The sequence below is a fragment of the Passer montanus genome, unplaced genomic scaffold (genome assembly GCF_014805655.1).
Source record: "Passer montanus isolate IOZ18808 unplaced genomic scaffold, ASM1480565v1 scaffold19, whole genome shotgun sequence".
Taxonomy (NCBI): Eukaryota; Metazoa; Chordata; class Aves; order Passeriformes; family Passeridae; genus Passer; species Passer montanus.
The window spans coordinates 10,607,195-10,633,050 of NW_024366480.1; the positions used below are offsets into that span (position 1 = coordinate 10,607,195).

General features: G+C 38.9%; 1 protein-coding gene across 2 annotated transcripts; it reads right to left on the minus strand.

The window, feature by feature from the left end:
* Window positions 1-1,575: 1,575 nt before the first annotated feature.
* RAB12 (RAB12, member RAS oncogene family) lies at window positions 1,576-25,856 on the minus strand. Of its 2 annotated transcripts, XM_039705980.1 has the most exons (6): window positions 25,153-25,562; window positions 13,497-13,557; window positions 5,689-5,827; window positions 5,097-5,186; window positions 4,069-4,173; window positions 3,256-3,787 (listed from the first exon to the last, which is right to left on the minus strand). In XM_039705980.1, exons 1-6 carry the CDS (start codon window positions 25,394-25,396, stop codon window positions 3,674-3,676), a joined length of 753 nt encoding a protein of 250 aa, XP_039561914.1. In that variant the 5' UTR covers window positions 25,397-25,562; the 3' UTR covers window positions 3,256-3,673. The 2 variants fall into 2 exon arrangements, with proteins under 2 accessions (XP_039561913.1, XP_039561914.1); XM_039705979.1 differs by lacking the exon at window positions 13,497-13,557 and having other exon boundaries at window positions 1,576-3,787; window positions 25,153-25,856.

The window sequence follows — 25,856 nt, forward strand, 5'->3', positions numbered from 1 at the left end:
AAGAGAATGAAGTCCTCACAATCCAGAGAGAAATAGTCAGTGACCTGCTACACCAGTTAAGACACACACAGGTCTAATGGGGCTGGATGGGATCCAAGGGTCCTAAGGCAGCTGCTCAGTGTTCAATGGGCCACTTTCTGTCATTTTGAATCCTGTGCTCAGTTTCACAACAAAACAGACATTGAGGCGCTGGAGTGACCAGGAAAGGGCAATGTAGCTGGTGGAGGGTCTGGAGCACAAGGCTTATGGGCTGAGGGACCAGCCCATACGCCGGTTCTTTAGCCTGGAGAAAAGGTGCCTCAGGGGGATCTTACTGTTCTCTAAAGCTACCTGAAAGGAGTGGGGTCAGTCACTTCTCTGAAGTAACAAGTGACCGAAAAGGAGGAAATGGCCTCAAGTTTTGCTGAGGAGGTTTAATTTGGGTATTTTAACTTCGAGTCCTTTTTCCCCTACCTTCTTCTCATCCTTCTTCAACAGAAGTACCAAATCTTGACATTAGTTGTGTATCTCTGCTCTGAAGGAACAGAGAAATCTATTGAAAGGTAGATTTGACTGTCACTATTTCTCTAGCACAGACAGGACAACAGTGCCTAATTCAAGATGTCCTGGTAAGCCAGTGGTTTCAGTTTTTTCTCTGTTGTGTCTATTAGACATGAGATACATTTCTGGTGTTCCTATTTTCTGCTCACTTGTGAAAAAATTATCAGTTAACTCAACCCACTGGCTGAACATCCATTACAGTAAGGTTAAAAAGTTTAGGGACACAATCAAATATTGTTTGAGTCTCCCAACAGATACGAGTTTTAGTTTTAATAAAAGACACAGTGCTAACTGGACGTAATACAGTATCAGGAATTTACTGTATTAAATCCTCCTCAGTGGTAAGCCACCCTTCAATGAACACAATCTATCTAATTTCAATATTTCATTATTTCTCTGATTCAAGAAAGTCAAGAACCCTCCACTATTTCAGAGCAGCTGACACTCCTGTGATTTATGCTTGCCATGCTCACACATTTATTTTGACCATCATGAAGAACCTGCTAGGGACTAAAGGACATCACAGCATCTCCTAAATTTAGTGTAAAAAGTTTTTGGGCTCAGTGTTAGAAGGAAACAATCCCCACACACTCCCTGAAGAGTGGGAATGGCCCCCCTCTAACCAGGGCTTCTAAAGAGCAGTGATGTGCAAACACAGTTGTGTCAGTGCTCATCTTCCCCTTTTTTTTCCATCCTCTGATCCTTGATGGTTGTGCAGACCATTCAAACAGTCCATCATCACATGCTAACATAGGTTGGGCTGACTGCTGAACTTCCATATGAGACAAGGAAGCAGCATGAATACCTTTTTTCCCTCCTCCCCTCTTCCCATATCCCACCACTAATGCCTGCTGGGTGGAGCAAGGGCATAAATAAACTGGTTTTGATTAATATAAAAGTTGTAGAGACAAAATCAGGAGACAAAACCCTCTTCATAGTATTCATAGTATAATGGATGGAAAGCAAACAGGTTTCCTGAAAATGTTATGATTTCCAATGAATAACAAAACACATTGAAGCACTCAAATAAATATGTCCTTCTTAAATGCAATAGTTTTTAATTTTTGGTACAAGAGACTGAGATCCCAATCTGCCTATATACAAACAGCACAGAATTACAAAAAGAAATTTATCTAAGTCAAATTTCTTAATTTTTATTAAATTCAAAAACTGCAGGAAAAAAATCACAAGTTTCTAAGTACAAATAAAAACAAATCAGCTAAAATAAAATGGTTGTCAAGTTAAAACCCACTTTCCATAATTTTCCCTTCCTTGCTATTGCCCACAGTATCATCTGAACTCCTACAAGTGCTTCAGAAATTCATCTTATCTTACCAACAGGATAGTAAACTGTAAGTTTACTATTTAAAATAGCTAACTGTTTAGGCACAAGGTGGCAGAAGACATAAGCACAAATATCAACCATGCTTTCCTTAATTTTTCAGTAGAAATCCAGGTGTGCTACAGGCCTGCATGGCATTGAATTCAGAATGTCAGAGCTTGTTCAGTGAAATAAGGGCTTTTTTGTGTGTGTGTATTAACAGTTTGTTGTGTCTTTTCTTCTCCCATAAAACAGAGAGAATCTGTTTATGTCAGTGGTATACTTTAGTGTTCAGTGCCAGTTCTGGCTATAAGAGTGGCAAAGGTGACAAAATGGGTTCCAGCACCAGAGAATGCAAAGTAGAGAAGCTGTAGTGTGACAAAGACTGGTTCATACTTGTGTTGTCAGTGTAACTAATAGTCTGGCGACCACCTGCTAAGACAGCATGACAAGCAGTCACATGCTATTTGAAGATATCAGCTGGGCCAGGTCATCAGCTGCTCTCCCAATAGAGCAGCGACCAAGGTGAACAACTAATGTCTGCTGCTCTTCCCACTACACCTAAAGGACTGTCCAACAGAAAACTAAATCATAACAAAATTAACACAAGTGTTGTTCCATTTTCCAGATTCTACCTTTTACCCATCACTTGATACTTGCCATTCTAATAACAGGTGCAGTTCCACTGTCATTCATAAATACAAAATTTTATTTGCACTTCATTAGTTTAGAAAGACCACAATGTTTTTCAATACCACAACATTCAGGACACACCAAGTTATTCAAATATGTATCTACTGATTTACCACAGCTAAACTAAACAGTGCATTTAATAAAAGATATACCAAAGATATAATTCACAAGTTCATTATCAGACAAAATCCTAACACAGTATTTGCTTGATGGGAATAATTTCCACCATTAGGAAAGAAAATAATTTTACCTTAGGTTCCCTTCCCCCATCCCTACAGATGTCCAGACAAAAATACACATATATATTCCTTAACACAGGAAAATGCATCATCTTTTTTTTTTTTCCTCAAGAATTTGTCTAGGACAGCAGCATTGCTTTTTTATACCTTCTTTTAGAGCTTGATATATCTCCATTCTTTTATTGAAACTTAATGATTCTTGTAACCAAATTTATGTTTATGCAGAAAATGATGTATGCTTTTTCAAAGTGCAATCTTAGATCTGCACCAGGTGTGATGTCTCGGTACAGAAAGAAAGGGTGCAGCATTAAACAAAATAAATAAAAGACTGCCAGAAATTAAACTTAGCTTTTCAATAAATCCAGTCAGCAGAGGATGCTACAGCCAAAAATGTTGTCACTACATTAAAAGGAAACATAATGCTGATTATGGAAGCTTTGTACATAAAGTCCTCTGTTTTTAAAAAAATTTGTCTTTAAAATAGTTAGCAAAGCACCATATACTTATCTTCATACCAGAAGAGCTTCTGCCTGCCTGTTTATAATAACAAAGAACTATTACAACATTTATGTCAAGAATAGGTATAGATTTAATTTCTCCTCCTCCTCAACTGGATGTGTGGCAAACCCCCACCGACTGTACAGTATTTATAACACTGGGGCAATGAATGAAACATCATTGTGAGGGAGAGGGGTAATAATTAAATGTTATAGTTGAATCCTACATAGGATTGCATATTTGCATATTTACAAGTTAGTGTGTAGCTCTGACTCGAATAACAAAGTGCAACGAGAAACTGCCAAATGATTGTAGTGCAGAGTAGTACAGACACTTTCTTTACCCTCCTGCTCATATTTTTCACTCTGGAGGAAGTAAAAAGTCAACAGCAACGGACATGTGGCCTTGGAGGAGGCAGTTCTGGTGGGATTTCTGGCTCTGGTTGCAGGGACAGGATACTGTTGGACAACTCATTTCTTATAACGTCCAGTGGCATCTTAAAGAAAAGAAAAATCACCTGTAAACAGTCATCTGCATAGAAAGAACTCGTTTCAAGAGTTCACTGACAGCCAAAGCCTCAATTTAAGGGTCTTTTGGGTCTTATTAGTGAAATGCAGTGGTCAGCAGTCTGTGAACTGCATCATGCCCACTATGTATTGTCCAAAATTTTCACCTGACAATCTGTACTTGCTCTCTGTCCTCCCAAGCACGTGCAGTCATTATATAAACACTGACCATTTGTGTGACCAGAGGAATACTACCACCTGAGTATTTTACCTTTTTCAGAATGTCATCAACAAGTTTTAGAAATATTTCATCCACATTAAAATTATCCTTGGCACTTGCTTCACAGAACCGCATCCCAGTTATTTGCTGTGCAAACTGATGGGAGAGAAAATAAAATAACTCCATGAAGATATGTGCAAACAACGACAGACAGCAAATATATCCTCCTCATAAAACCTTAAAAAAACCCCAAACACGCAACTTTCCCCAAATCTGAGATGGAAGTCTAATTCAACTAATAATCATGAATCTGCATGGTAGAGAAAATATTGCAACATATAGTTAATTTTTGCTTAAAATAGGTTTATTGGAAAAGTACTCTGCATTTTGCTGGACTTAATTCATGTATTCAGTTGACACGTACTGCTGCAGACTGCCAAAAAGGAAGAACTTCTCAGAACAGCTAATCTCAACTTTATTATTCAAAACGTAGAAAAGGGAAGTACAGATGCAAAACCTGCAGAAGTTTGGAATAAGCCTTCACTTCCAAATGTTTGTGTACGCCCATACTGACATAATTCTGGTCAAGACAGTGCTGAGTATCACACTACAGCAAACATACTCTCTTGCCAGCTTCCTTAACACTTTTGGGGTTGCAAAAGAACAAAAGGAACATGAAAACAAAGGTGAGCCAATAATCAAAGCAGGGCTGTTGCCTGCCAAAAATAGTACAGAGAAGCAAACATCTGAAAGAAGGCCCACAAAGATTTCCTGACTAGAGATCTCCATTTGTGCTTCAAGTCTTCACTACATCCCCTTTCAGAGCCCAAGAAGGAGTATCCCCTACACTACTGGCACAGTGCAAGCTGACTTGCAGCTTACTCTTTCTTTACACCAAAGACACGCTAGCCCAGCAGGGACACTTACAACTGCACATTACATACAAATAAACACCACATGGATTTTGAGAGACCACCACCACTCCCAATATGCTCCCTGCATCCAACAGTCTGAACAGGAGTAGCCACAGACCATCAGCAGCAATGCCACAGCAGCTTTGCCTCTAGGCCTGTCCTTACCTTCTCTCCCTGCTGCCGAGAGATCTCTCGATCAACTTCACAGTCCAGCTTATTTCCAACTAGTAGAAGCTCTGCATCTTCTGAAGCATACTGCAATTAAAACACTTCTAATTAACCAAACCTAGAAACGTAAGATTTTGTAATGCAGACACAATGCAAAAAAAGGGCAATTCCACTACCACATGACATAGTTTATAGGTAAATGTTCTTCCCAAACATTATTTCAAAAATTTTCAATTTAAAATTCCATTTTTAAAATGTGATTTGAGAACTAGCTGCTCTATTTTATCTAAGAATGCAATGACCTTATTTCACAGACAGGAAACAAACCCCCCTCCCCCCACTGCAAAGGTAAATGAGCAATGTTACAGATTTTCACTGACACTTCTAACTGGGACAATTCTAGTTCAAGAAAGAGGGAATGGACAACCATTTTGCAAGTAAAACACATCAATGTTAAATCCTGGCTAAAAGTAATCAGTGCAAAGTATGTGACAGTAGTTTATTAATCCTAAACACATGCTGTAAATTTGAGAGGAAAAAAAAAACTTGTTAAAAAAAAGCATGTAAAAATAAAATACTTAAGGCATACCTTATCAATCATTTTCATCCATTTTGGTAAATCGTCAAATGTTTCCTTCTTGGTGATATCATACACCAAAATAATTCCCTTGGCACTTCTGTAATAAGCTGAGGTAATGCTGTTGAATCTCTCCTGACCTGCTGTGTCCCTAAGAAGCAGCAGCAAACAGTGGCACAAATATTTCACCAATTTGCAAAGTACAGAATAACTTTGTTTACATTTTAATAATAACACTCCCACATTCATTAGACACGACATTTCCTTCCATATGTGTGAATTTCAGAAAAAAAAAATGGAGCAGTACTTTCAATCATAAAACATTTTCATATTAAAACTATTTATCCCATACTAACTTCACCAAGATAGGCGACAAAACATTTCTACATGTGTCAGAGAGTGAAGCTATCCAAAGAAAATGTACCAGGAGATAAAGCTGGTTTTGCGTTTTTGGGGTTTGTTGTGTGTTTTGTGGACTTTTTTTTTAAACTGCCCTGAAAAAATGAAAAAAATAAAGAAAAAAATGGATACATGCTTATTAAACACATCCACACACCCAACTATAAAATGAACAATGCACTGCTCAGTATCATTTGAGCTTTCAGACTCTTTTTGGGTCAACCACAGCAATTCAGCCATGGTTCTAAAACTACTGCAAAATCTACTGGCACAGAAGTGAATGACAAGAGTGAGCAATCACTAAGTGGCACAACTTTTGCACTAGAGACCTGGCTTTCACCCTTACGTTTACTTATCTGAGGTGTGCAAGTAACATTTCCATGCTCACTGTCAGCACTGTAGGTATTTCAGACAGGGTGCATTCACACTGGAGAATAATTTCCAGCAATGACACTAAGTCACCCATACTAGCTATGGCTTCTGTTCCAAAGTAGATGAGACAGAAGAGTTGCTTTTTACTGAACCATGAAAACTTTTGAACTGCTTTTAATCACATCATCAAGCCTCCCTAGGGAGGATTTTTGGCAGTTATACTAAAAAAATAGCTGGTGCATATCCTAAGTCTTAAAATGTGACTGGCATCTCAATTGGAAAGTAGGTTATATGGTGCTCCAAAGTGATCAAGCATTTGCTGCTTGAGTTCAGCCCCCAAAGTCAAGGGATAATTTTGAAATTGCGCTGTTAGAACAAGTCCAAAGATGGATCAAAATTAAGAGCAGAGGGAGGAAGATTGTGTGCATGCACGTCGGGACTCAAAACTTCAAAATGAATCCTCTTCAACAGTCACATTTTAGACAAAAGGAGGAGGAGAATGAATTTGGGAATGAGATTAACAATGGAGACCTGAAACACTTGTTACAAAAAAAAAAAAAAAAAAGGTAATGTTCACAAAATGCCACATTGATTGTCCTGGAGATTTATTCCCTTTAAGGTTGTATGCACAAGCAGTAGGATAGAGTATCACAAACCTATCTTACTTTGCATAAAAACTTTAAGAATTTCAAGCAAGTTTCAAAGCAAAGTATTTAACTTGCCCCTGAAATTGCCACAAGTGTACTTGATAGCAACAAATACTTGCTAGTGATTTTAGAAAGTAAAGCAGAGCCTATTAGAAAAAGATTTGCAACCTCTGCTTCATAGCCTGTGGGAAAAGAATGACTTATACTTTCCTGCAAGCCAAATGACACTGCAACACAGGGCAGAGAAGAAAAAATTCCTATTGCATCCATTTCTATTTTATTTTTATTTAAATCCTACTCTCAGAACTTCAGAATTACATTCATATAAACCTCTGGGACTCTACAGAAAATGAAAATAGGTAGTCTGTTTCAATAAGGTCAAGCACCAGTAGTATTGCAGACCAGTTTTGGATGGTTAATTGGTCGTTTTCTTTTCACTAATGAGGCATTTTTCGTAAAGCAATACAAGTTCTGGCAGCTGAAATTATATATATATATAATATTACTCAGAGCAAGTAGCTCCACATTCTTTTCCATTACTTCTTTGTTATGGTCAGATTAATTTTTTGGAAGGTGCTTTGGATGTTCAGTCTGTTAAAAAATTAGTAATTTTAGTATGAACCGTTGATTTTCCACATATGGATAACACATGCTCTAGTGCTTAAGAACAGAACTCTCAGAATTATGACCTCACAGAGCAGCCCATGTCATCTGTTGCTAATCCAGCCTACTGATGAAGTGTATTAGGGGTGGGGGACCTTAAATTCCATCATTCTGAGCACAAATAACTACATGGTAGGTGGAAGGGCAAATCTCATGTGGGAGAACATACCAATTCTATCTCTGTTCAGAGTAGTGGGAAAACTTGCTTTTTGGTTTTGTCAGTTTGTTTTGCTGACCAGTCTTTTCCCTTTTTTCTGTGCCCCGAGTGGAAAACAGAAATAAAGAGGGGATTTCAGAGTCGTCTGTCTGTGCCTTCAGGTGCTAAGGACCTTTAGCAACTCCATCACGGGGTACCAGACCACGGAGTACCACATACATTATAAAAACACTGATGTTCCACTACCCTCCCTGAAGGCAGTCCACAGTGCACAGGGTAAGTAAGCCATGAAGGGAACTATGCAACATTACAAAACTCTCCCACTGCAGCTATCTCCAAGCCCGCATTTCCCCAGCCCTGCTGAGTGCTCTGTCTCCAAGTCCACCTGGTACTATCAGCTTCTACTCTCTCCACAACACCCTCAGGCTCTTGAAAAGTTTACAGCATTCCTAGATTGCTGCACCCTGTGCTCCTGGCTGTTTGGGACACACCACATGCTGCGGCCAGTTCAGAACACCCATGGAGAGCCTGGCTGCCCACTACCTACAATAAATGGCCAGATGACCACTGACTGTCACCTGGTCATGCCAATTCCAGTGGATTATGGCTGACTTTCTTCGCCATGCTTGAAGTCACTGACTCCCCCACACTTCACCTCTCCTCCTACAGCAGGTGGAAATGAAACCAGTCAGCAGCTGTCTGATTGTGAGCATGACATTCTAACCCTATTTCCTTTGAAAAGTGGAAGAAAATAAGCTGAAATTGCTGTCTCTAAGCTTACCCTTACATTGTATTAGTCTTCAAACTGTAAGGTGAAAGTTGGAAAACTATTTCTGCTATAAGTAAGTTTAAAATGCAACCCCAGGCTACCTAAGTAAACTGCAGTTTGAGTATCAAGTTCATCTTTAGCATGGAAAATCTTGTCTTCTACTAGGTGCCATCATATTTTTCATGAAAATGTGCAGCAAAGTCTTCCAGTGCTGAGGAGAAAATGACCACCCCTAATGCAGAGCTAACATTAAAAGCACATCCAACTTCAAATGCCTTCTTCTAATGTGCAGGGCTGGAGCATTATTCTTGCTATACTATTTTCATGGATGAACTGCACTCCTGCAGTTGGAGCATTTTAGGAAGAATAGCTATTGAAGCACTAGTGGAAAACTGGAAGAAGAGATGACCACTGTTTAACCCTCATGACTTTCATGAGTGATACTAAGAGCTACTAGTTCTTTATTTGCTCTGGTCAAAATCAACACAATAGCAGAAGGGAGTTCAATTTAATTCCAATTAAATTAAACTCCAGAAGTTCAAATAAGTTATTACAACTTAAACAAGCACTTGGCATAACTGAAAAAACCCCATCAGATTACTTTTTTAATGCTAAAAGCAGTTTTCTTCTGTTGATTTTTTTTCCAAGAAAGTTTTCTAAATGAAAAGTGTTGGTCTTTCTAATCTGTAATCAGAAACATGCAGTGTATGACTCCTCAACCAGCTATAATCTGCAATTACAGAATCCAACGGCTTGACTGTTTTTTGCTTCCTAAACAGAAACTAGACATCACTCCAAAAATACAAACATACAACAAACAAAAGCAAATTAAAAAGTCACACAAAGCCCATTTTCAAGTGGTGATTTGTTATGTTCTATGGCAGACTGCATAAAACACAATACAAATACAGTTAATCTTCATTAAAATATCTTTGGATAATTTCTCTTTTACATAAATGCTCTCTGTGTCTATCCAAACAAGTTGAAACAAACACATGGACAGACTTAAAACTGTCTCTGGCTCACTAGTTAAATTTATTTGTTAAGAGTGGTGAGGTAAAGTGGCAATAGAAGTGAAAATATTTTGAAACTTACATAAAAACTTAACACCAATTTAGCACTTTCACATGCTCTATGCTTCTATGGAACCTACAGGAAGTATTTTAAAAAAATGCTTTAAGGTAATTTTAGAGGTCAATTCTAAAAACAGATTTTTTTTTTGGTCCCATAGACCATAAATATATTTAAGATCTTTTATTATATAAATAATTTATTTCAGAGGTCCTGAACCAAAGAAACAACATTCTTATATATTCTAGAACAGGTACTTCCCAAGACAACCGTCTCTTAGAAAACAGAGCAGGCAGAATGTGAATTTTTAATGAGAATGCAGTGGTTTAAAACACCTTCAGAAGCCAATGAAGCTTGTTTTGTTCCCAGGCCACTGGCTACCTTGAGCATTAAACCTGCAGAGGTATCAGAGTGCTCCCTTGGCTATCCACGGAGGAGCTGGGTGCAGTGCAGGGCAGCACTGCTTCCCACAGCCAGCTCCTTCCTCTCAGAGGGGAAGCTGGAAGTGACTGTGTCAGCTGCTTGTGTCAGCGACTGCCCAGATTACTCAGCTGAGAGGGCACAGTCAGACACCTTCCTGTCCTGCTTCAAAGCATCAGTGAGGGGCTCCTATTATTTGATCCAGTTTTCCAGCTTGAAAGAAGCGCTGATTCACAGACGCTTGGATTTACCTGGACACGTACACTATCCAGTAGTTCTGGTTACTCTACCTCATGACTTGAGCTGCATGCAGGTATTACTTCTCACAGGGCACAGGAGCTTGTGTCAGACTAGAACTGCAAGGCAGAAGCTGATTTACTGTATCCTAACACTTTTGGCAACCCAAGGGACGCTGCTAACTGTTCCAGGTGGCACAGAACAGTTGGATACTACTCTGTGTCCCCAGTGAAGCTCTGTCATTGCATAATCTAAAGAGTAGAAGGTTGTTTCCTGACTGAAAATTGGGGAAATAAGGGAAGCAGGGACCAGACAGGAAGCTAGAGGTGAGAGCAGACTCAGGGCACAGGTTCCCCATTATGAAAGGAACACAGGAGACCAGTCCTTTTGTATTCTTACTCTCCTAACAGCAGCAGGTATGAATGCTGCTTTCAAAAGGACATTTTGCACACCTAATTGCTTGAAATATTCAACATCTTTTGATAATCTCAAGTAGTAGAGCTTTGTGGAAAACACTCTACTGATAGTGGTTAGAAGAGAGACAGGTCAAGTGACCATAAAAATACCAAAGTAAACTTTTTGAAAACCATTCTTGACTCCAGAAGTAGAATCATGAGATTACTAAAAAAATAAGCAAAATTTCATGCTTTGAGATGTACCTTTAGCCATTCTAAGAAAACAGGTAAGTGTAAACTTCAGAAATTATCTGTTCACTGAACAAAACAGGTCTTTTTGTAGTAAAGTTACTGCAATCAATGTACACAACACTACCAGGAGCCTGTAACACTACCTGGAAGTATGAGGCAGCCTAAATTCTGTCACTGTGTAGGTATGAAAGGAGAGTGACTTATGATCAGCCACGCAATTGAAGTCTGCATTTCTAAACTTCCAAGTGTTTGACTTGGTAAACTGCCTTCCTCTTCAATCCAACAACTGGAGGTACAAGAAGGAGCTGAGGGAGATGGGGGTGTTTAGCCTGGAGGAGGCTCAGGGGAGACCTTGGCACTCTCTACAACTCCCTGACAGTTGGCTGTAGCCAGGTGGGGATTGGTCTCTTCTCCCAAGTAACAGGGAACAGGACAAGAGGAAACAGTCTCGAGTTCCACTAGGGAAGGTTTAGATTGGCTATTAGGAATAAAAATCTCTTCGCCAAAAGGACTGTCAAGCACTGGAACAGGCTGTCCAGGGCAATGGTTGTGTCACCTTAAGAGACATGCAGACATGACCCTTGCGTACAGGGTTTAGTGTCAGACTTAGCAGCACTGGGTTCATGGTTGGACTCATTGATCTTAAGGGTCTTTTTAAACCTAAAGATTCTGTGATAGTAAGAGTTTATAGGTAGGCTCAACAACGTACACAACAGAATTCAGAGTTAATTAGCAAAAGTCACGCTTATCGAATTGCTTTTCTAAAAAAACCTGGAAGCATGCCAAGGCAGTTTTAAAGATTAAGAACAACATTTTAACAGCCACTGGTGGAGAGAAAGTGACACTCGGGAGCAGGATGATAAATTTATGTTCATGAATTTTATCATATTTTAAAATATTATCTCTTTACACTGTGTTTTCCTTGCCACTTTAGTAAGGCTTCCCATAGGAGTAATTATCACATGTTAACAACCTATCAGCTTTTAAATTAAATTTTTAAAGTGTCCTGTATCTTACTAGCATATTCTCAATATGTGGAAAATAATGGTTTAAACATCTCTTTTCCAAAAATTTTCACTCCTATAATATATTTATTCAACATGAGAAATCTTTTCATAAGCTTAGTACATTTCACAGTAAGAATGCAAATTAGGTATACATTAGCATCTCCACATCAGAATTTTTTGTTACCTCTGTCAGCTCCAGCAGACCCTGGCTAACAATTGCTGGCTCAACTGCCAGTCTTGTGGTCATAGGTTTCCAAACAGGGACAGATGAATGAAGACATGCCACTAACATTCAAGTGTTAGGTGACGGATGAGACCAAAGATGAAGCAGCAGTTAACTCAGAGGGAAGCAAGACAGACACATGGTGTGACAGACAGAATTGATGGTGACCTGCCAAGAGGAGTTAGTAAACTGAATTCACTGCATCCATGTAGTTAAGAACGAAAAACTACCAGAATATCCCAGAAGTGTAATAAAAAGAGTATTTAGAGCTTTCCTCCCCCTCTATGGATTGTTAGCAGTTTAAACAGTTTAACTACAATGCTAATTGTGCATCACACACTGTTAATAAACCAAAGCTAAGCTTCTACATAGTAGTATGTCAAATTAATGTATAGAACATAGCTGGTTTATTCTCTCATAATTATGTTTATGTATTGTACTACTCTGCAAAACAAAGGAGTGTTTATCTCAATAATTTCTGAACAAAAAAAGTAGTATTAATCACTAACATGGAGAACCATTACCAGAAATCATGTAGCCTACTGCAGAAAGGAAGAGTTTAGCTTAGACATTGAGCTTTCTGTAGTAGGACACCAGTACCAGTAAAGGCATAGTCTTATTTGCATGGGATTGCTTTGTTTTTCCATGCTGTTCAGAGTGGATATGATTTACCTCCGTCTTGAATGCCCTTCACTTTGAAGTTATTTAAAAACGTGTCAAAGAAAGGGCATTGCCTATACCAAGTTTCAGAAAAACAGTTTAGAAAATACTTCACAATTGCTTAATAATTGCTGTTACAATGAAGGTCAGTTTTAATCAGTCCAGAAAAATAAAGAAAACAAAATATACTTTCTCTAGTGTCTATTTAACACAGTCAACTTTTGTTGTTTGTAGAACTCCTGTTTCTTATGTAGGTGATGTCATTCTTCCAGGAAAAGGGGCTCAAGGCCTCTGTGATGCATTAATATTTCAGTAATTACATTCATGCCCTACTTCTAACTTCATCTCTCCTTCTCCTCCTTTTACCCTCACAAAAATCTAAGAGCTATTTGGTTTGGTTTAAGTCTTGTGGGAATGGAGGAGAGAAGTAATAGGGTAAGAGCTAAACCAGCTTATAACAGTTAATAGTAGTATTAGACAAGCATATTAATTCATGCTAGAACATAAAAATTAAAACATACTGCTGGTTGCACGTTTGTTTTACTTACCAGATTTGTAATCTAATTTTCTTTCCTCTTAGCTCTACTGTTTTGATTTTAAAATCAACACCTATAAATAAAATACAGTAAACAGAAAAGGAGGAATAAGAAGCAAAAGTAATGAGGGTGCAATTATTATTTTTTGATACTTTTTTTTTAGATCAACTTGTAACATTCTGAACAAGCAGAAGGGTTTGCACCACTACGGTCAACTCAGGAACATCATGGGGATTTGACAACCACTATATAGCCTGTGAGCCATCCAATTTGGCAGCACCACAACATAAATCTTCCACTTAGTGCAAAATTTCCAGCAGCAGGTAAACCCAACACAACAGTAAAACAACAGGCACAGTATGATTGTTGCAAGGACAAGCCTGTTCTACTTCCAGATGGCACAGACACCCTGGAGGCATGGAGCAGAACCAATCCCTCCACATCAGTTTTGCTGTTTGTGAAGCAGGAACAGTATAGGTCTGGCTTCCAGGATGGATGCTTAGCATCTCTAAAGTGCTGTAGTAAAGTGCTGGAATTGAGGTTGGTTTATGAAGAAGTTTGTCAAGACTGTAATTTTTAAGTCCTGCAAATTAGAAAACTTCTTATATTCAAAGAGAGTATTTGACTTTACAAAATTTATTTATACTTTTATTCATCATCTCAAAACTCCAGACACATTCTTTAAGTCCTGCAAATTAGAAAACTTCTTATATTCAAAGAGGGTATTTGACTTTTAAAATTTATTTTATACCTGTATGGTACTTTTATTTGTCATCTCAAAACTCCAGGCACATTTTGAATGCATGCTAAATATCAAAGATAGAACCATGAAGACTTTGTTAAACAGAAAGATTTAACTTTTATAAAAAAATAATGCTGGCTAGCAACACATAAGACATACTGTGGTCAAACAATACCTAGACACAAAAGATTACCACCTTAACTACAAAAATGTATCAGGGAATAAATGTCCTAGAATATAAAAGATTTGTAGATTGTGATCCTGTTCATTTTAGGATACATTTGTAAGATGCTTCAGTTCATCCTTCTATACATCATCCCTCCTAACAGCTAAAATCAAAAAAGGAGAAATAAAAAGACATGAGAACATGGTTCAGACCCATACACTTAAAACTCACACAGAAGTGTAGAAGCATAATGTGTTAGAAACACTTTTGCCATTTCAAATACAATTGTAAACTAAGAACAGGGATGAAACTGAAGAGGAAAAATGGTTTTTATTTTCTCAAACAAAAATGACACATTTTCCCAAAGACTACCCTTGGTAAAAGCTGAGTGTCCCTGCTGATATTAAGAATTGAACTGAATTTAAACTTTGACAGAAGGGACTAAACTTGGCCATTATGTCCATATTTTTAGTTTGCAGAGCAGGTGGACATTTTTCAGCCAGATTAAATAAATGGAAGGATCACTGACCTTCATTCTCCTAAACAAATATCCCCTCTAACAGCCTGCAGTTGCACATTGCATATTGATAAAAGTAATGGCCATCACACCATGACATTTGTCCTCATTCTCCATGTCCTTAATAGTTTCTAGCACACTTAATCACCAATTCTTGGAGAGATATTCAGGACATGATGCACGTACTTCACTTACAAACATATATCTCTTTTAAACCCCAGGAGTTAACGTGTTAAACTGATTTGTACTAAAAAGTCAAAACCTTTAATGCCAATTTTCAAGTATTCATATGCAAATTGATAAAATATTAAAATGATTAAAATTTCAAAGAATTTATTAATCTTAACTTCAAGAAATCTTTTTGTACAATTCTGAAAAGACAATTCTGTCTTAGTGCAAAAGCAGAAGAGGAATGATCCAGCTATGTTCTAGTCTCCAAAGTGTGTGAAATGAGAATTCTTGTAATTCTATTCTAATAATAATTTTTTTAAAAGAAACACACATCCATTTCTACTGTTATAAGCTTTTTCTCTATATAAATGCATTTTAACTATAAAATGCGATTGTCTTAATAGTCATAGGTTTGTCTACAAGATAGAACTTTACTTAATTAACTGTAATTGCTTGCCTCAAACCTCTCCTGTCCTCAAGGAAGTTTGAATATAACTGCCCAGTCATCTCAATCCCAACTCCCAATCCTGCTATTCTGTCATACAGAACATAATATATGATTTGCCATTCATTTGATGTTGAAAAAAGTCTAAATCATCTCTAATCCCATGCTGAGTGTTAAAACCATCACAGGGATTTCATGTAAGTTTCAAAAATTACAAAACGAAAATATTTTTATAGAAGTGGTTTATACAAACCACTGCTGTCTTATACAAACAAACAAAAAAAAAACCCAAAAAGCTTTTATTATATTTTAAAAAATGAAAATCATTAACTATGGGCAGAAAAATCCTACTGTAATAAACCACATTTTCAACATGGGACTTCCTGGGACTACAAGGTCCAATATATGAATAAAACAAAGTAGAAAAAAGACTACATATTAAAGAGATGGTTTCAAAACCAGCATTCTCAGTTTAAAGGCAGATATTTCTATTAATCACCTTGAAGTCATACCATGAAATATTTCCCTACTGGGAAATTTTGCAAGGAATAATACAAACAAGTAACAGTTTTGGAAAAGCAGACAGGATCTTCGATAGAATTCTTTGAATCATTTAACACTTAAGTCAGACAGAGTGCCAGAACTCTGCAAGGTTGCTCAATTACTTTTTATAATTAGTTCTGCTCTGCAAGCATCAACACAATACCAAAAGCTTCATGTCTGCCAATACTGAAGGAAAAAATCTGGCAGCTTTCCTTTTGCACACGAAGAAACAAATTCCTAAGCCTGTCAGGTTTCATTAGCCTGTTTCACCATAGACTGCCAAAGCCAGTGCTTCAAGTTTACATACAAATTAGTAATTCAATTAAAACAACACAATAATTTGTTTTCCACTTCAATTTCAAATATTGCATTGAGTTAAGAAAAAGGTCAATGCAAGAAATTATTTAGCTTGACATATGTTAATGGAAATAGCTAAATGAAAAGTTTTGCTGTCCATACAATTACTCTGGCATGGTTTTACATATAGTTCAATAAAACAGAACAATCAACGATTACTGTTGACAATTGCATTAAATCTGAATATCTTATAAAAAGAAAGGATTTTCAGAAGTTCTCTTTAGCTGCTACAATACCAGCAAACTATCAGTGGTTTGCACGCTACCTAGCTTGCATTTAAAGACTGCTGGGCTAATTGTCAGTGAATAAAAAAATATACACATGCCAGGAAATCTGACAAGTGCATGTGCTTATGACCATACTGAAGCATGCCATTTGCCAGGTCACAGTGATGTAAGGGGAACCAAAAGGCTTATTACAGTCTCCCCTCCCATTAAAAAGTCAGCCTTCTCTCTTATATATCAGGCTTGCATGGACAACAGGCAATCCGTAATATTCCAAAATTATTGCACTCAGACAACAAGTAAATCCAAATCACCATCTCTCTTTTTATGGATTTTACAGATTAAAATTGTATGTGTTTTGGATATCACATTTTGACCCTCATTTTTTGCTGGAAAGGCTTTTTTCAGGAGTCCAAACAAACATCCTACAAAAAACTAATGAAAAAAACACAAAAATACAGATCTCAGCCTCTGGATTGGGTTTTTGATTTTGTATTTATTTAAGTGTTTGAAGGGATATTAATTGAGCTTGCCCTACCACTTAAAACTGCAAAGGAGCATTTCTGCTCTCCCCACAGGCTAGACACATGTAAAACAAGGCATTAAGGACAGCAACACTAACCTGGTGTGTGTAACATAAGTTAAGGATTTTCAACATTTTATTTAATGTGCACCATGGCTGTTAGCAGCACATTCACTTTGGATGAAAAATTTACTCTGTGCAAAGAACATCTGTTACACCATGGGCTCAACTGAAGCTATGCTTCCTCCAGGAAAAACAAAGGGCTACCAGGACAGAAGGGTTTAAAAGTATATTAAACACACAGCCAAACAACCTGACTGCAGTCTTTTTAAAACTAAACAGCCTTAAAAGAAAGAGAACAGAGACTCAAAATAGAAGCACACTAATGAAGTTCTAGATAAGGGCAAGTCACTGAGGATGACATCTCTTGTCAATGCACCAAACTTGAGACTGTTTCAAACTTGAGACAGAAATCCTACAAAAATGAATCCTAGCCCAGAACTGACTACACTACATTAATTTCTCATCCCAAACAGAACTAGAGATTATCTGCCAAAGCACAAACTGAAAGACATAACTGGGTGCAGCCTTTCTCTTTAAAGCTAAAAGTATTTGTATAGAAATAAAATAGTAAAGAAACTTCTTACTATGCATTTTATGTTTAAATTTGCAATCTTTAATTTCCCTTCATAAGAGACAGAAAAAGAAAGTGGAAACAGTTTTGCTTAATGCACACAGTGTGACCTTTCAGTGGACAAGATTTTCTGGTAACAAAGTTAATGGAAGAGCTGGGAAAACAGATGTAAATAGAGCACAAAAAACCCCCTCTAACTAAAATCAATGCAAATGGATTCAATTTTCAGAGGCCTATTAGTGATTTGCATCAAAGTAATTCAATCAGTGAAAGCTAATCAGACCATGCTTAAAGAAACACAATCAGTTTAAAAATTCAGAGGTTATATACCAATTAATCCTTAAAACGGATATATAATTTGAAGACTGTGAGAGGTTATTGAATCTGGACATCTGACACCATTATGCAAAACATTTTTCTTGCTTATGCTACATTGGATAACTGAGATCCGCATGAGTTTTGAGGTAAAAACCATATTTATTACAAAACATCCTGGTTTGTAACTAAAAAAAAATACTTACACCTATCCCAAAACTGCCAAAGTCAATGAAAAGATATTCAAGATCGTCCCTTCTGATTTCTATCATCCTGCTTGAGGGGGGAAAGCAATCAACAACAAAAGGCACATAGGGAGGAAAGGAAAAGGTTACAGAAACTGTTACCAGGAAAAAATACCCAAAACCATTTTGTCTTATTTTAACTGAACTCTAGCGCAAGCAGTTTTTAAAATACACCAAAGTGGAAACGCCTCTTTCAAAATGCATGTTACAAATTAAAAAATTTCAAAGAAGAGATTTGTAATCATTTAGTGCTAAGTCAGATATAAGTATGTTTGGGGATTATTTTAGAAGCAGGTAAAGTACGTTGTCCGTAGAGCTTCAAGCATGTAATTCTAGAACGATTAACATGCAGACATTTGAGACTGCTTGCCTAAAATAAAAGTGTACCCATACCTCAACTGGCAACTGGGCTACACACTAGAATGAAACAGATACCAATTTTCTTTTTTTCTGTGTAATATACATGGAGTGAGTAAATGCTGAAGGTGTAGTCAATTGATTTTTTTTCTTTTTTTGGAATGTCCAATATACAGCTTCTATAACATTTCAGATGCTTGGTAGTTCCCAATTCAGTGAGAAAGGAGGAATTATAATTACTTTCTTGTGGACAATAAAATCATAGGGCCTTTCAGAAAACCTAGGCTTCCGATACTATTTAGGATATTAAGTTCAAAGCACGCACCAAAATGCTGTCAAACAGAATGAGGTGGAAGAGGAAACTGGAAGGAGTAAGTCTCTCTGTGGCTTCATGAACAAGATTTATTTTCAAACTTCTGATTATAAAGCAGAAAAGCACTGATACTGATCAACAACTACCTGGCCTGAAGGGAAAACTGAATGGAAAAAGAAAGGTTATTTCATGAGCAACACTATCCAGATTTTTAGAAGATGGAACCTATAAGCATTTTGTTTTGGGTATCAAGTTTCCCTCTCCTTGGGATATCAGCAAAAATAAGCAGTAAAAGTGTTGCTAACCAACTTCCAGAAGTCCCTTAGAATCATATGGCCTTATTTTCTTTTTTTTCTTTGCTAATGACACGCTCAGCTGTTCACAGCAGAGACTGAGTCTGACAGCTGCATTCCAGTCTCCTTGCAAACCTAACTCCCCATTTGACATCATTCAAGTGGCCTCTTCACTCTGCCTGTTGTTTCATTTGTGTATTCTCATATATGTCCTGGCCAGGGACTACAAGGCTATCTGACAGTCCTGTAGTGTTGATATAACCCAGTGCCTGAATATTTCTGTCAGCTGAAGTTACCATCTAGTTTACAAACAAAAAAAAACACAGTTCAACTTCAAATTTACTCTCTTGTAACCTCTTGTTAAATAAAAACGCCATACCTCCACAAAACCCAATTCCTAAACCCTAATAATTTATATTATCTACCTACCTTTTCCTGTTTTAAACTACAGTTTTGTTCACTTATGAGGATTCAAATGATTATGCATAGCAAACCATTGCTGACTATAGCAAATGCTGCAAAATACACTTAGCTGGCACATCTGGGGCAAACAACTGGCCAGGTGTTTTCACTTGCAAGAGTCTCTATGTTGTCCATTACAAGTAACTACACTGCTCCTAAAGGTAAAAGGCAGCTTCCAGGGGACACAGGCCTCTGTCATAATTTGCACCTCCAAAGACAAACAAGGAGGTTCATATATACTCCCTAATTATTTTAAGGTTTTCTGTAAGACAAAACTGTTTTTCTCTGCGAGTTTCCAGCCTCCTGCTCCTCTCTGTTTATAGTCTGGCAAGAAACTGCAGCACACCATTAACAAGGTATTGGTATGCTTTATTTACACTACACTGCACTAGTGAAAAAGCCAGTACATAAAACCAGATGTATTAACATCCTGGATATGCAAAAGTAAGAACAGTCAATTCTCACAGAATTACTTATTCCTCATCAAAACTTCCTTCCTTTTTTTATATAACAGCATAAATTTCTCACATTAAGAGCTATTTCTTGATTAAAGCAAGAACATATTACTGCTACTTTGTCATGATGTGGTAAACTAAGAAACATCTATTTCTACTCTTTCTCCCCTCTCCCCACACCAAGTAAGCTTTCAGTGACATCTTACTGAAGGGGGGGAAAAATGTTTGAAGAAAAATTAAAACGAATTATACTTGTCAGAAAGCTCACAGGCACACACAAGTGCATCAAAGAAAGGAATATTATTTTAGTTGACTCAGGATGATGATGATTTTCTGAAAAATTTTTATAGGTTGTTCTTCATCTCAGATTACATCAAACTACTAAATTTATTTTTAAGAGATATTTTTGATTTCCTGAAAAAACCAATCAAATTATTAGTAAGCCCCATACTACATTTAGAGTGTCTGTGAGAATACAGATTAGATAACTAAAAAGACTGAGGAGTAACTTAGTGGGCAGTTCTGAAAAATGACAGATACTTTAGAAGTGAGTAGTCTGATACTTTTAAGTAAAAAAATCATTATGTTGTATGACAAGCTTATGGGAATTAAACTGAACATTTATGTTGTTAGCCCCCATTTTTTAAGGACAAAGAGAATGAAGACAGGTTTGAATTGTGACAGAAACCCCAAACATATGTATATATACACATAAAAAGGTGTATATAAATATATTTGTATACCATATATAAATGTCTATATACTAAAGATAGAAGTTGCCTTACTTAAGAACATTCTGATAGAAGACAAAGCTAAAGTTTTCACTATTGATATTGTTTATTTGATGGACACTAGAAATTTTGCACAGACAGTATTAAAAAAATAAATAATAAGAAAAATACCACTTGGAAGGAAAAGCTATGGACCTCTGTAAATCTCAGGAGTTTCAGACTTCCATACCATTTCACATGAAGGTGAAACAAGGTCAAAGAGCATTTCTGTAAAGTCAAAGGAGTCTTGCATCACAATGCATTTACATGCCACTGATCTGGATCCCTCAGGCCCAGAACAGATCACTGGTCACTAATTTCCCATCTCGATCCACAACAACCCTTCCCATTACAAACTCCACTATTGCTTGTAAACAAGGACAGAAGGAAGCTTTAGTGTTTACTACATGTGATACTTTGGTTTCCTATGAACAGCTGCTAAACCAGCCAGCAATGCACAAGGCACATAAACTGCACTGGCGTTATCAAGGGCAAGGCCTCTTTCCTGGGATGATTTTAGACCTGGTGGAAAAGAGCTGAAAGATAAGACGAGGCCTCAAGAGACTTCACATACCGAGCCAGCATGTAAAAGAAAAGCTGAGGAACCTAACTTAATTTGAGGGACTGGGACAATCAGCATCCTAAGAGGTGAGTCAGTGCAGGGCCTCACCTTTGGGAGAGCAGGAACCTCAGGTTCAGAGAAAAAAACCAAGAGAGAAGTGTAATGTCTGCAGAAAAATTAGATCGACAGGAAATACTGCTGAGTACAGGAATTCTGTCATGGAAGAAAAACAGCAGGGAGACTGGGAATGAACTAAGAATTGGTGGATTAGAACCATGAGACTGAGCAGCAGCTGGACAGATGCTGGGAAGAGTACAGAGGCTGTTGAATATTTAATAAAGGGACTCTGATGAAAAAGAGTCCCTTTAAAAATATTTATATTAATATATAAATTTTACATCACGACTATGGAGATCTGAATTATGATGTATTTCTTTCATGATAAGAACTAGTTGAGGTGAGATAACAGGGTGGAAGAAGCAGAGGCAAACACTGTTTCTTCTCTCCCATGCTTGAATCTTCTAACAGATGTGGCAATGAGCATTTATCCACTACCCTTGGAAAGATCATTCTTCTTCACACCATATTTGGTGCATATTTTTTAAAATTCTCAATTCTGGAAAACCTTCAAGTGATAGCTTTGGATTCTGTTCCTGTGTGAATAATGCAGGCAACAAATAATAAATGAAGATCAAATTTTACTTAAAAAAACAGAAGTGTAGATTTATGTTTGTTGACAAAGCTAATATTACCCCAGAACAAGTTATTATCTCATTGCAGAAAAACAGTGGATTTAACACTGGCATGGAGAGAGTAATTTTACCTTTTTCAAAAATCAGTAAATATTTGAGCATATTGGGTATTCTCAGTGCTATGTAAATACCAGATTTAAGGAGACACAATATTCCATGCAACTAATATAATGCCCAAAATAAATACATCAAAAGAATTTTAGATCAACAGCACTTTGTGTGCTGTTATGAATAATGCGCTGAAATCTGCCAAGCTATTTTTGAACACTTTCAAAGAAGTTCCGTATCTGAGCAGAGACTGAAGACATGTTGATGTGTTTTCATTACAGATTTTTCTTTACCAATCTGGCAATGTAGTCTTCTTAAATTAGCATTTAAATACTGTGTATTTCTCAATTTAATCCACACCTACTCCTTTCTGCAGAAATAATCCACTTTTCATTAACCTGGCACTATTGTCAGCACTTAGGGGCAGAAGACAGAAAAGGTCTTTGGACATTTGCGGTTCTGCCACTGTCAGAGGGAGTACTCTGAGTAGCCTCTACTTTCATGCAAAAGCTTAAGGGGCTAAATGTAGCTCTTTGGGTCCTATACATCCACAGGTTTTAGTATAAAAGCATGAAAGTAAGGTTGAGACCATTAATACCAAGATAAGGAAGTAAAAATGTATTCCAGCATTCTGTTTTAAATACAGCTTTGCGAATACAAGGTACATACTACAAAATGCAGTTTTTTGGTTGGTTACATGGCCTTTTCAAATTTAATCTCAAGGTATCTTCAGTTTATGTAACTTGATCAGTTACAGCATTTTCACTGATGTCTCAAAACACATTCTCCACTTGCAAATTCTTGAAAACCACTGCAGTTAAGTGATGACAAAGAAAGAGCTTTATGATTTCAACTGTGTATTAGAGGCTGAACTCAGATTGTTTTGGAGTGTGGTTTATTTTTAATCTATATGAAATGTAAACAGCAGAAGTTACTTTTTCTTACTTTATAGTGCAAAAAAATCAGAGTATGTGCTGTGAAAAGCTCCTTCATTTAGCAGTCAAAAGATCTGGGGGAATCTCAACAGCTCTCAAGTTTAGTCTCAGGACCTTGAAAGAATGCCATTACTATCAAGTCCTTCTACATGTATTTTGGCACAAGTTGATTTCCCTATGCTGCTTTATGTTGGCACATTTTGTACAACAAACATTACGTAACCTTCTGTCTAGCAGCATATCACTACTTATTTCCTGTTTCTTCCCTAAAACAAGGAAGCTTCTCTGCTTAAATCACTGTCTCAGTTATTTAGGAAATCAGTTTTGTTGAAAAGGCACCAGCCTGGAAGTCTGGACCGGGTCTAGACCACCTCCCCTGACTTCCCAAGATTCACAGCAGGAAACTAACCCCAGTTAGAGAGACCAGCCCAGACCTGACGGAACCTTTAATGTGGGTCAACCTAAACTAACAACCTAAACTAGATGCAGGAGAGTTAACATCAATGTCTAGACCTGGAGAATTTATACGGAATGCATTCCTCTATTAATTGTACTTTAGGTGTACCATAAATTCAATCAGTTCATCCAGACAAGCCATCAACATTTCTTCATCACAACACATCCCTCGAGTATTAATGCCTCTGAAACTGTCTTTCTAACTTCTACAAGGTTAAGTTGCCAACTTCGAACTAAAAAAACTTATCAACATAACAGTGCTAATCTGCAGTACCAGATCTGGATTCTTAGCTTAGGAAAGAATTAAATAACTGGTAAAACACACATTGAAACAAAACTATGAGTAACTGTGCATCATTTAGTTCACAGAAGGATAATTTTGGATATTAATAACTCAGCGTCTAAAAAGCAATACAATCACTTTTCATCAGATGCCTAAATTCCCTCACATTCCAAGCTACAATTAAGCTAAGCATACATATTTTCCAGTGACACAGACTTTAACAACCACCTTGCTGCAATACTCAAGAGTTCAACCCCAAGGATAGGACTCTAATAACAACGCAGAATAACTACCTTGTTTTCCTCCCTTTACACACTTGTGTATTAAAAGACAGCAGGCATTAAATTACCTCTGAGACTCGCAGAGATGACTAAATCATGAATAAGGCAGTACACTACAGAACTAGGAGCTTGCTCTCTAGTTAGCTGCATAAAGAGCCAAACACGCAGTGTCTCAAGACAAAAAACATCAACCTCGGATCTAACATCACTGGGGGGCTCTTCACGAAGCCATAGCAGCCATCTGGAGTTCATCTGACTGCGGTCTGGAAGAGTACTTGAATAATACATTGGAAGAGTACACAAAATACACACTGCAACTTTCCAGCTCCTGAAATACTTCTGTCTCCTTTCACGCAACCTCTAAGACTTAAGCACAAAAACCTGCTTTGCCAACTATGCCTAATTTTTTCGTTAAACTGTTTGCCGTTAGCAAGGCTGAAACAGGAGAGCCCAGCAGCTTCTCAGAACTCGCAAAGGTAACCAGGACATCCACGATCTTTCCACGAAGAGCTGCTGAAGTCTGGCACCAACCATGCCCCTGAGCCTCCCGCGGCCGAGGAACCCACCCGGGGACCCCCAACCCGGCCGCCCCGGGCAGGAAGCGGACAGGGACCACGACGCGCCCCGGAGCGGGGCAAGGTCTGGGAGGGAATGCCAGGCAGGCGGGGAGCGGGCCCACGCTCGGGAAAAGGCGGGACAGGGGCCGGGGAAGGGCGGCCGCCGCACCGAGCCCCGCGTTCCCACGGCCGGGCCCCGGAGCAGCGGGGGGAGGAGCGCCCCCTCCCCCGGGACGGGACGGGACGGGACGCGCTCCCTTACCCACGGTGGACTTGCAGGCCTCGCAGAAGGTGTCGTCGGTGAATCGCTCCATAAGGCTGGTCTTGCCCACCCCCCGCGACCCGATGATGATCACCTGCAGCTTGAAGTCGGCCGGGCGCGGCGGCTGCTTCCTGCGGCGGGACTGCCCCCCCGAGAGCGCCGGCGACCCCGCCGCCGAGCCCGCCCCGAGGTCCAGCCCGCCGCCCCCCGCCCTGCGCTGCGGCAGCCCCGAGCCCGGCTCCATCAGCGATGCATGCGGCGGCGCCGCGCTCCCTCCCCGCCCTCCCCGCCACCGGCGCCGACCACTGCGAGGCACGGGGAGGAGGGGGCAGCGAGGACGAGACGCGGCCGCCGCCCGGCCCTGCCCGAGGGGAACGGGAACAGCCACAGGAACGGGAACTGCGCCGCCGCCGGGAGCGGCGCGCCCAGGCCCGCGCCCGCCCGCGCAGCGCCCTCTGCCGCGCCGGAGCCGCGCCGGGCCGAGCCGCGGGGCCGGGAGCTCCCGCTCGGCTTGTCCTGTCCCGGCTCGGTCGGTCCTGTCCTGTCCTACCCCGGCCGGGCCGCAGAGGGACCGGCAGTGGCGTGCAGAGTGTGGCTCGGGGGGTCAGCCTTGCCCCGGCCCCCTCCTGGGGTGACCCGCAGCCAGATCTTGCTTCGAGCTGCCTCTGTCGGGACGGCGAGGTCTCCATCCTCCTTGAGGGATT